The following is a 12,811-nucleotide window of genomic DNA, read 5'->3' on the forward strand; positions in this document are numbered from 1 at the left end:
AGGCATGTAAGACAAGGCAGTGTACGTGTATAGAGTATGTGAGTAGTTCTCTGCTCTAATGAAGTCTCTTGATGTTGCAGTGCTGCAAAAATGTCACTATTGCACATTTACGTGGGTCAGAGCTTCATCTAACTGTATGAACTCTTACTTTCATCTCTTAAGCTTTCTTCTCACCAGTAAACCACTCCTGACAGCACAGTGCTGCTGAGCCTGCTTAAATCTCACCGAGGCTCGGAGTAATTTCTCAATGTGTTTGAGCTGCTATAACCTCCGACTTCTACAAACAGCTCTATTACTTACTGAGCCATGGTGGCAAAGTTTCAGGCTTAACACAAGTATAGATTAGGAATGTTTTAATTCTTTGTTCAAGGCTCTGCAGCGTCGTAACTCCAGATGAATCCAGCTTGCATTTCTGGAAAATCCATATTTACTGTATATTTGTATCCTTACCCCACTGACCTCCATTTCACTCTCCATCCTGCTCACTTCAGTAAAATACACTTTCTTCTTCTTTACAAATTACAAACCCTGCAAAGTGCAGAGAGGCTCCCAGATGGCATGAGATCAAGTGCACCCCAGCTCAATACTGTTTTTTAAACCTCTCTCAGCTTCTGTCTGACATCCATTTTGCCATTTCTCAAAACACTATTACCGCTCTCATTTTTCCAACCCCACCTCCCTGCTCTCCTGTGTCAGTGTGTCAGCGTGCTTTTAGAGGCTGTGCATCAGTCACAGTTGAATTCCTTCTTCATACTCAGCTTTGGTTCCATCATATATACCTATCAGATTAAAAGAAGCGAACAGGAACAGCCCTGTTCACTTCTGCTTATAGAGCTCTCATGATATTGTGCTCTGGAAAGCACTTTTGGACTAAAGAATTTTAAAAAAGGAACTTTTAACTGTCCTGTAGGCTCTGCAGCACATCAAGGTCACGTCAGCCCATGTTAAATCTAACTCTACAAAGCCAAACCCATCTCAGGATTACCTTCAGGAGAGACTAGAAATGAATCACAGATGCGGCGAAGCTCAACCCCCACAGTGTAGCTTTAGACAGAGCAAAGGAATAATGACGCTCAGGGGCCTATTGCTGCTGTCAGAGCAGAGAATGCGGGTGAAAGCAGATCTGCTTTTATCCTCCTCTCCTCTGCCAGTGATTGTCATGCTTACCCAGACTCCATTAGGGGGAGAAAACACCATCAAGGTCACACGTTTCAATGACACAATTAAAAAATAAAAAGTGAAAGGAACCTTGTGACTGTGCGGCGGATGGTGCGTTGTCCACAGTGTGTGATACTGAAAGGCCCAGGGTGAAAGTGTGCCCACATGCACTTAACGGTGAATTAGTGATTTTGAGGTCACGCTGATGGAAGTGGAGAAATGTACACGTGAACATGTTTACAACCATTAGTTAGTCAGTGAGCAGTAGAGCCACTCTGATACATCAGTTGGCTGATAATGAGCCTTTCACAGACATATAGCTATTGGTGATATGTACAGAATGAATACTGCAGAAAAGACATGCATTTGTTTTTTTATGTTACATTAAAATAGAAAATCTTAATTTAAGTTCTATGTATCTGGTTGTAATTAAAGTTTGTGGTTAAACTGTAAAATATCCAGCCTCAGTTACAGCCTCTATGTCATGAGAGTTTGATAGACAACTTAGGAATTATAGACAGTTTATTTATTATATTTACAAATAGGCTAATATTGGTGGAGGAAATGTTTCATTCCCTTGGTATCGGCCTCCAAAAATCCACATCAGTCAAGCTCTAGTGTTCAAGCCTGTTTGCGTGCATGCTCTTGATTTATTGGGATTCATTGATCTGGCATGGAAAACCTCTTTGGTGCTGTGACCGGCGAGCCAGTGGCTTAAATCAAGAACGGCACATTTTCAGAGCTTTATTTAAGCTGATACAAAAGAGATAAACATTATTAGGAATAAATGGAAAATCTCTTTAAATGTATTTCAGCGACTCACACTAATAAGGGCTAAAAATAGCTGAAGTGATGAGAGATTGGGTGATGCTGGGAGCTGCGAGCAGATAAACCAGATAACATCTGGACTGTTTACAGAAGGTCGTAGGTCATCTGTGGCACCAGCAGTAACAATGCATCTGGTAAAAATTTAATCTGATGGTGCACGTGGAATATCTTTTCACACCTCATCTCTTCCTCTGCTCATTCTATTCCTTCTTTCGGGACTTTTCTCCGTTTGTCTCTCCACACTGCTCCCCCCCGACTCCCACAGGACAGGAGGTGATCCCTCTTGGCATTAATGTCACAAGAAATAATAACGTCCTCGACACCAACACCCCAGAGCCCCGAGGACTCCTGTAACATTACCCTCACATCAGACGATAAAATGAGTAAAGAAGAAAGAGGTTGGATCTTTTTACCACTCAACTCTGACCTTTCAATAATCAAGGGAAAGCATCAGCGCTGCAGTGACAACTAAAATCCTTCCCTCACGTCCATCTGATCTACTGCTTCATCTCGGAAAAACTGCCGTGCACTCTAATTTCTCCTGGATGCAATAACGACAATGGCCTTCCTCACAATGAGCTTAAACCCTCTGCCTCCCTTTTAACCTTTTAAACTCATCCCATCAATCCGGACACCTTCCCTCTCCCAATCCCCCAGTTCTCTCTCAGGTGTTTTAATCCAACCAATCAAAGCAGCACTTCAATCAAGCTGCAGCCTCTGTGTCAATGAGGCGGAATAACCGAACATGTGAAATGTCTATGACATCATGGTGATTGACAAAAACAACAAAAGGATCCTTAAAGTGCCTGTGAGCATTAAATGGTCCGAGCAAATTAGGGATGAGTCTTAAAGTAGATTGCAGGAGACAGTTACTGTGTCAACACTGCATCCTGAAGGTCTGACAATTCCAGCTGTCTGTGTGTGGAACGCAAATCCGTTCATCTTGTCAGCTTTACACTATGTGTATTGTTAAGGGAACAAGGAAGTGCAGAGTCGATGTCTGTAGGACTTGGACACAAAATACATTCAATGTTTATACACTTTGAATAAACAGGTGAGCAGCACTCTAGCAGCGGCAACAACAACTGATTCTCCAGTTCTGGGTTTTACATCCTGACAAGTTTCACTGATCTTGTGCAGCAGCGGTGGTGCAGCTTCAGGGTCCTGCAGCCAGTATTTACTTGAAGCAACTCAATTGCTGGAGGTCACTTTAACAGTTTCAGAAAGAAAGCTGCAGCCAGCATCACCACAGGCAAACCTAACAGCCCATTTCAAACGGGCAGGTTTAGAACGAGCACTGCATTTATGATTCAAATGTAAAAAGGAAATACAGTAGTGAATCATGTGCTAATGCTAAATTAGAAACACATTCCTCTTTTTATAATTGTGCAAATAGACTAAAGTACAAAAATACAATTTCTCAGCATTTCTATCTTCGGCTTTGCTTGATAATCCGGCGATGGATGGGAATCCCCATTCTGTGAGGATAATGGCAGCCATCACTGTGGGCACATTCCTCTCCAGACATGAGATTGAATTTAATGAAGTCACGCCTATTAGAGTGCGCCTCCTTTACAATGTTACTGTCTCATTGTGGGGGTTTAATCCTGTAGACTGCACCATAGCAGTGAAATATGTCTTATCAGTGCTTGGGGGCGAACATTCGAGTCTTTGGCAAGAGGAACAGCCCGGCAGGGTTCAAACGTGACATATTTAACCAGCTGAAATGATGTAACTAAATGGTTGTGAATGAGCTGATCTGTGTTCAGAGACAAAAGACATTTCACACCAAGTGAAGCTTCCATATCTGGGGAGTTACGCCACTTTCTTCTGTTTGACTTGCCAGCACCAGCAGCTATAGTGCTGCTGTTCAAGCTGTCAAGCTAAACAGATCTTTATTTTATGGAGGAACCTTGTAAATATGCAGGGCCAAACCCAAACGGCAACAGTAACAGCCAAACTGTCAGTTGCATTCAGAGAGGAAATTAAGTTATCCAATCTCATGACTCAATATGTTTTACAATGCTGTGCCAGAAAAAACAGCACAATCATTCACCACTGGTGTTGAATTTACTCTCATTAAGCTTTTCTCCTTCTTTAACAGACTCTTTCTCTTCCACCATTCTCGTCATCTCCTAGTGCCTCACCCTCCTCCTCCCTCCTCTACCAGCCTGAGCTTTTGGGCTAATTTGAAACCCTGGAGACAAAGACCTCTTTCAGGCCCCGTCAGTCTGGTCACAATGCCAGCCTCAGTGCCCAGGCTCCCTCCATTTACCAGCCACACACGTTCCTCCTAGCACCCAGAAGTACCATTAGAAGGGTGTCATTATCGCCCATACATGGGGTGATTTACACTCCGGCATCTTTTATTTAGCCAATTACAGCTGGCATTGGCCATGAAGGGTATTTAAGGGAATGGCACCTGCAGAAAGGCCATCATGCAGGCCACCAGTGAAACACCCGCTTACAATAAAGCTGTAGATCAGGGAAACACATAATGATATATATATATATAACTGCAGGTTGGAGATTAAGGAAGCATCATGTTTAATCCAGAGAAACTTGTGTTCCGTTTCCAAAACATGTCTGCTAATATTCGGCTTCCATAAAGCCAAACTAAAACCAACTTGGATTCAGGGCTGAGCAGCAGCTGACCTAATTATAGTGGAATTTGGAGCTTTCCGGAACTTAAGTTGTTGTGATGTCTTCAAGCCTGTTTCACTAATCTCAGTAAGAAATGCCGCTGACATCTGTTTCAAGCAGTGACTCAGAACACAGCAGTCATTCCTGCAGCTGCGTGCCCAAAGACTCACTCAAGGTTTCACCCCCCTCCTTCCCCCATTTACACTGGAATTACCAACTTGACCTGCAAAACAGAAGACTCAGCTAAATCTGCTGTGCACAAACATGGCAAGATGCAGTACTGATGGGTTTAAGTACTGCATAGCAGGAGCATTATACAGAGGGGAGGGGGGAATAGAGAGGCCAAAAGAAGCATGAATTCAAAAGAAGCATGAATTTCACAAAATACGGATGTGATCAAGATACTGAAAAATTCTGATATGTGGTGTATCACGCTCCTACCTAGATCTGAAAGTGTCAAATGAAGTTAAATCAAGCATTAGTCTGGTATGCTCCTTCTCTTTTAATATAATCCTAACCTTCAAACAAGTCACTACTTCAATCGCCCCATCTTTATTATTCCAGCCTTTACTCTGCTGTCAAGGGAGCATAGACCTGTGCATCAAAGGTGAGAGGCTCCCTACGCTCCCTTGTCAGTGTTCTCTATGTCTCTCTGTATTTGTGTCTAAGCCGGCGTCCTCAGAGCTCCGCACATCTCCCAGTCAGTGTGATTTCAACTTGTACCACTGCTGCTGTTAATTCAATCTCTGAATCTCCTCATCAAACGTTCCATCACGCAACACCCTGCATGCTTGGCCACTGACAGAGACGCTCGACCCACACTGCACTTCACTCTTGTCTCTTCTAATGAGGTCAATTAGCTGTAAGTATATGTAAATGGAAGCAGCAAGCGAGGTCAGACATTGTCCAAAGTGGGGCGCAGACAACAGAGGTTTGCATTATGACAGTTGTGACCAAAATACTGATATATTGGCTCGAATGTGTAAAGGGTGTGGGTAGGCTTGGATGAAGTTGTGCTTCAGTCAAACAGAACAGGGCTTGTCTGAGGTGGAGTGTTTTTCTTACTAATGTCACAACTTGAGAGACAGGTTCCCCCAAATTCTAGATACTAATCCAGCCAATACGCATATGCACGATATTGTCTTTTGTGAAATAAAAAAGTTCCCATGGTGTTTTTCCTCTTTTCGTGTGAGTATAACTCCACCCAAAACACAATAAGAACATCACATTAGGCTTGAAGGCAAGGTGTTGCTTTAATCAACCAGGTCTCTGTCCTACAGTCATTACTCTTGTCTTAACATGTCAAAAACACAGCAGGTGCTGATCACACCCTAGATAATACAGGTTTGAACATCAACACTGAACCTAAAACGAAGGTGGATGAATGTAGGTGCAGTTGTTACTGTATACAGCACCACAGTTTTAAGACTAGGATGAGTCATTCCTCTCCATTTGAAACATCTTTGCACCCAGCAAACAAATAAAAGTAAAGTTTCCTGCTCGGCTCAACACAGAGCTTCAGTTAGATCAGTGAAGAATAGATTGAGATCCCACTATTTTCCCGACATACCGCTGCTCCTGTGTCTGATTTCAGATAGCATGCCGGTGTTCCAGATTCAGAGGTGAGCCCGCAATGCATCAGATCAGTTAATTTGGCTTTATAAATACCTCTGCTGCCGGCTAAAAGGCAGAACAATATTTACCCCCCATTCCATGTTTGTATTATTTTCACAGAACCACGAGACAGTCACAAAACTACAGCCTGGAATAGGTTGAATAAAATTAGTTTTTGTCAGGTTTTCGGCAGCTTCAGACCTAAAAAACCACACGATAGCATGAACGAACCAGTTGTTCTCAGAAGCTACAGGCAAACAAGAGCACAAGACACAGCACTCCTCTTAAACTCTTAAGTGAGTTCATATTCTAAGTACTGATGTCTTCTGAAGAACAAGAATCTTTGAAGTACATTTATGAGGCCCTTTCGGGTTGATGCTTCCAATATCGTACATGCAGTGTTGGCATCCTTTTTAAAATCTTACATTTTAAGCCTTTCACAACTTGGTGTTTCTGGTTCTGGGTCTTGTTCTCTTACCTCTCTCATCTCTTGGGAGATGGTGATCAGACGTTCGTTCTCAGACTGGGTGTTGGTGAGGATGTTGCGTGCCTGGCGGAGCTCGGTCTGCAGCTCCAGGACCCTCTGCTCGTAGTAGGCCTCCTTACATGCTGACTCTTGGATTAGAGACTCCTCGCGACTCTCCCCATCTGCTGCTACCTTTCTGTGGTTGGAGTAGGCTTGTCCAAAGGCCTAAAGATACAATGAAGAACAAATAGTACATTTGCTAATAGCATTCAATGGCCACACGAGATAGAATGTGAATCAGATTATTCAAATGCTGAATATCAAGATTATAAGTGACAAAAACTCCTTTAAAGTGATATTGATATTGTCTCCTGCGGTTAAGATGGGGGCTTGGGCTAAAAAAACACCATATATTACCATCGCCTTGTCGGTATAATCAGTAAGGCTCCATCTGGGCTACATCATCCCGTCTTCCCCCATTCACTCCCTCCCACCCCTCCCTCCCTGACCCACAGCATGTTGGCATCCCCTGCACGTGCTCTGCAGTGACTCCACAGATGGGAAAATGAAACAGGAAAAGTAGAGCAAATGGACGTGTCCGGGCAATCATGAGAAGCTCCTATTCTAATGCTCTTAATACCTCAGGGATCATAGCAGAGCAAGGGAAGGCCACCAGACACTATTTGATTTTTACAGATTGCACAACGGGGATAAAGTTCATGAAGATTAAATAATCATGGGTGCCATTGGCTGCAGCTTCTACCTTCTGTAAGGGAATATATGCTGTTGAAAGGCTGTGTGGTTTGATTGTTGAATATGAAAGGATGTATCCCTATTATTAGTGCTGCTGTAATTTTTGACCCTAATTCGTTAATGGCCTGCAAGGCCTTGACAACAAATGTAGACAAAGACACACAGAGGAAGGGAGAGAGAGACCTTCACTAAAGCTGAATATAGGTTAGGCTTCTCTCTCTCATCTCAAAATAATCATGCTACTGATTACGGATTTTATTTCCAATCCTGTAACCACCAGTGATCCGATGGAAACTCTGATTCATGCCGATGCTCTAAGCTCGAGCACAGCAAGTTATCTGCAATCACCTGAGGCGCTGTATTAAATCTGTGCTGCACTGTCTCTCCTCTCTGACCTGCTACCCTCTTACATCTGCACGTGACACGGCTGCAGTAGGATTTTCTGTTTGACTGGGTATCGTATTAATCCCTGTAATTCCTTTATAGAAAGGAAAATCTGGAAATTTGTATCACTGCAACTGACCTACTTGCTTGGCTTAAGACGAATATGCGAATGTGCAAAACTAGTTTAATGGGTTACAGGAGTGTGTGACATCATGTCTCATCCATGGTAGTTAGAATACCTCTCATATTCAAGGAAAGATGACAGTCCAAGCAGGAAGATAGCGACGGTGAACAGTTTTAATCTCACTCAGCAGCACTATATGCTTCATTTAGACACAACGGCAATTGGAAATAATGAACCTTATCTTTCTAAGAACAAACCTCTTTATAAAAACAGCCACATTACCGCACGTGCCAAACAGAATGAATGTGCTAAACAATGTCATAACACTCTTCAATTTTAAAGAAGAACTGATAACTGACAAAGTTACTCAAATACATATTGAGGCCCAACACTAAAGCCGAATTGTGATGAATGGCTAATAATGTAAGTAATGGTTTAGCCATATGATGCCCATCTTTGAGTTTTGGAAACAATATGAAGATGAACTATTTGCTGATTAATTTATAATAAAAATATATATCTGTTAGTTGCAGCTCTATGACACAGAGATGCAAACATACACCTTAATCATCCTCAGTGCTCTAAAGACTGGGAGGTGCTTAACTAATCAGATGACCAAAGTTTGCATGAGTCTTTCCTGACACATGTCCATCAATAAATAACTAATGTCAGTAACCTCTGATAAGAGTGTTCTTCATACCTTGCCATCTACTTCCCTTTGCTTAAAAAATAATCGGCAGCAGTGGGCTAAGTTTGATTAGAAAGTCAAGAGGCAGGATTAACCCAATCAGAAATGAGGGGAATCCCAGCATTATAATCTTGGTGCATGGTGGATATCGAAGGGAGTCCAATCAATCCAAACTAAGAGGCCTGTCCTTCAAACAAAAAGTAGAGCCCCCTGCAGCCCAAACCCACTGACCCCAGGTCTTTAATCTCAGCTACCCAAGCGTGGCTTTAGGCTACTTTTAGGGGAGGGTAAATTGGGGCTGCACGCGACCGCAGGCCTATAATCTCACAGTGAGCTGCCTACCCAATTTATAATTCATCTTTAGCTTGGCATATGTCGCTTTTTTTTACATTGGACATGTGACCATGGATTATTAATCTCTCGCAAAGATAATCAAAGGTAGTTCTTTAGTCATTAGCACGCTGTCTGGACTGCATTTCCTCATAGATTTTCCTCACAGACGATTACAGCAAAACATTATGACACTACATAAGGAGAAGTTGATAATTTCAGAGATTTATCCCACTGCACAAGCCAGATACATTATGGACTGAGGTTAGGCACCATGCTGAGCTGGACTTTATACTCCAAGCCACCATGTGGAGATCACAGCACATAATCACTGTGATCAAAAGCAGGATGTGACAGAGGAGCTGATACAATGAGACAAGCGCCCTCAGATCTTACTTCGCCTTTTTTTTTAGCAGTCAGAATTTTGTCATTACTTCCCCTACATTGCTCGAACCATAACAAAGGCTCTTAACGGCCTAGTCGCATGATTATCGCATGGAAACTTCACAAGTGTAAATAAAGACGCTGCGTGGGTGCATGAGCGCAGGCTAATTTAAGGAAGGAGAATGTTGCTATGACATTTTGAGTCGATATCAAAACACTGGTTCTTCTGGTAATGGGACTTATTTTAGACTCAGGGTGTTAAATTGAATCCCCTTTACGAGGGTTTATCTTTCTGCAAAACTAATGATGCTACAACAGTGCACTCTTTGACAGGAAAGGCTTTAACAAAAATTATCTTTGTTTATGTGTTCAATCACAATGTGGTGTGATCACTGCGTTGTCGTCTAATCTGACCACAGACTTTAAAGTGTGCTGATTAAAAGGTGAGAGAAATCAGGACTGAGGCCTTTGTGCGATGTGAATAAAAGAGGAAATGATAAACAACGAGTTCTGAAGGCTACAGCCCAGCTGCTCATATAGTCAACACCTTTCTTGGTATAGGAAATTAAAGCAGATGAGAATATAGGTCACAGAGTTGACACCGGTTTTCCTGCTCAGAATTCTACTGTGCATGTTCCTCTAATCCGGTGATTCAAGATCACAAGGGGGAAGAGCTTTGGGTCTCTGACAAGCAACAAACAGATCAATAGTGCTGGTCTCAGAGGTGCTGGGGAGCTGAACTCAACCAAATCTAAAATTCTATTTTCAGTTTCTGTTCCGCTGGCAATGAAAAGTGTTTGTTGTGGCAAGAAGAGAGGACAGTGAGCGGGTAGAGATGTCTCAAGAGATCTGATTATTGCAGACCCCTTGAACTGGAGAATAAACCCAATAGGTACATTCAAGTTAACCAATCCACACATGAACTGAATGCTGGGCTGGATTTAAGTAAGAGGACAAGAGCGTTTCAATCAATATGAGCGGGTTATTTTGAAAAGCCCTGCATTAGGAGCAGAACCCCATTAGAGCATTCTGAATTTGGGTTGATTCTTCTATCTCTGCTGTAGCTCTAATCATCTCATTGTTCAAGTTTCCATTTAGCCCCCTGTGGTCTCATAGCATGACTCCAATAGAAAAGTAAAGCTTGCTGAAAAAAGACCAGCAGAGGAGGCAGCCAGGAAAAAAAGAAATGGAAACATGATAAGACAGAGAGAGGAAAACGTATTTGTTGCTGAGCCAGATTAAAAGAAGCTGCTCATTTTCATTCAAGCCTTGATGTAAAGCTGTTTCCAGACATAATCTGTGGAAAATGTCCTTGAAAATTGGGTCCGGGCATTTTCCGGACTTTGCCTTTCACATATGAACCCACTGATGATCATATTTTGATTGGGCTGATTAACATCTTCGAGAAAATAGATACAAATTAAACAAATAAAGATGCATGGATAAAAAGTTGGAGATAAAATCTGGAGAAGAGTAAATGTCATAATTTTAGACAGTGAGGAAAAAACAAGAAAATAATAAAAGTCTAATCCATTTAGATTTTTCTTGGCATCTACATAGATAAATTTAACGAGACAGTATAATTATAAAAAAGCACAGTGAGCTGCCTTCCCTCATCCCTCATCTCAACACTGACTTCAGGCCATAATGCTGTCATGACATGCACAACAGAACATGCCTTTGGTGCAATTCCAGATAACATACCCTAGAGATGCAGAATTGTGATAAGAGACTGGTTCACAAGTCTTGCAGAAAACAGAGTGGTCTGATTTTAAGCCAGGATTTCAGACAGTATTCTTTTTATGACACAGACATCCTGTGATGACGAATGTTAAACAATGTAACACTGAGTCATTTAGATCGATGTAGTTAGTAGTTCTGAGGTTGACCCTGGATTCCAAAGCAGTGTTTCCGCAAGTCTGAATGCTGGTCAGTGTTGTCACTGTGGGCGTCTTGCGGAGGAAGAGGGGTGGAGCAGAAAGAAAGAGAAAACACACTGAATGGCTTCTCCTGCCTCGTGAAGCGCAGCTCACGTGGACCTCCACTTTGTGATGATAAACAGAGACATGCTGCGTTTCTCTGCCGTTTTGTCTCTGTCACCATCTCCATTCGCAGGCCATGTGCAGACAGCGACACTAAAGGGACAAATAGCTTTGAGGCGATTCTATATTTAACTGCCCACGATCAACTCTTCATAATAAAAGATCTCTTGGGGCATGTGGTTGAAAGACATCTGGCCAACCAGCAGCCTCCTGCAGCACATGTTTGACCTCGGACTGAAGGCTGACCTAGTATTCCACTCACTACACCAAATAAATACACCAATAAGAGTTCATTTCTGCATCAACAAGAAACAAGGAATGCTTCCCACCTCACGTGGCAGTGAATAGTTGTTTAAGTTAACATTTACAGTGGGCTCTGTTGCTCAGTGGTGAAGGTTATGCCAAAGCTACTCGCTATAACAGACAAGCTAATTATTTACTTCAGACTTTACTCTTCAGTGGAATGTGTGATGGAAAAAAATACAAATCCACTGATATAATGATTAACTCTCCACTGGTCTGAATTCTCCTCTGATTACGCCTCTGATGATCTCAAATCACATCAGCAACTCTAAACCTTTCCAGCAGGAATTTTCTGCACTCAAACAGGGAAATGAAGTAAAAGCAACAAACTATTCTAGAAGAAATTGCAATAAACAGTGGGAAGCATGCAATGTGTTATATGTGCTGAAGAGAAGGAGAGACGAGAACAGAAGGCGAGTGAAATGCGAATGAGCGAAGCATAGATATTAGCTGCTGCCTGGCACATTGCCACATTGATTCATTGCATAGCACAGAGCCGTTGGGCAATTATTCCCACACAGGCCTGGACAATTTCACAGCTTCTCACACACAAATACACACACATCTCATTTTCAATTTTCCCATTGTGCCCTGCAGTCAGCCATACTGCAGCACCTGGCACTCCAGCACTGTCGAGACTTGCTCTCTCCTCCGAGATAAAGGAAGAAGAGGCAAGTGTTCAAAGCCTCAAAGGAGTTCCACCAACACTGCATGAAACTATAATGTCTTCAACCATACAGGCCACGGACTGCACGCCACAGGCAAGGAATGCTTTACAGAGAATATAGGAAAACAAAAAGGTGAGAGAAACGCTCCCACATGAGAGTTTACAAGACATGTTTCCTTGAAAATAAACTACTTTGCCTTAAGTAAAGTTCCTGAATACAAAACTTTAAGGACATAAACCATCTAAAAAAAAAAACAACCACAAAGCAAATGCCAGAGGGGCTGGAGCCACTGGGCAAAGGTAGACACATTAAAGTCTCCACACATGAGCAATGTACTAATCACACTCGTGGGGCCCTTTACACGCCTCACTAAAGAAGTTGTCCTTTACTATTAAAAAAATATCTGAGGTGCCTAATTGGGCTGCA

At 42.4% G+C, this 12,811-nt stretch overlaps 1 protein-coding gene across 5 annotated transcripts in view; it reads right to left on the reverse strand.

Moving 5' to 3' along the window:
• Positions 1 to 12,811, reverse strand: part of LOC109635181 (protein bicaudal D homolog 2-like) — a 42,873-nt gene that overhangs the window by 18,066 nt on the left and 11,996 nt on the right. For all 5 annotated transcript variants that reach the window (XR_011243164.1, XM_069526227.1, XM_069526226.1 and 2 more), the window contains exon 2: positions 6,722 to 6,934. Coding sequence is in view for 4 of the 5 variants with exons in the window: in XM_069526227.1 (XP_069382328.1) it covers positions 6,722 to 6,934 (213 nt within the window). In the remaining variant the exon portion in view is untranslated. The remainder of the gene's footprint in view (positions 1 to 6,721; positions 6,935 to 12,811) is intronic.

This window comes from Paralichthys olivaceus, chromosome 6 (assembly GCF_024713975.1).
Source record: "Paralichthys olivaceus isolate ysfri-2021 chromosome 6, ASM2471397v2, whole genome shotgun sequence".
Lineage (NCBI taxonomy): Eukaryota > Metazoa > Chordata > Actinopteri > Pleuronectiformes > Paralichthyidae > Paralichthys > Paralichthys olivaceus.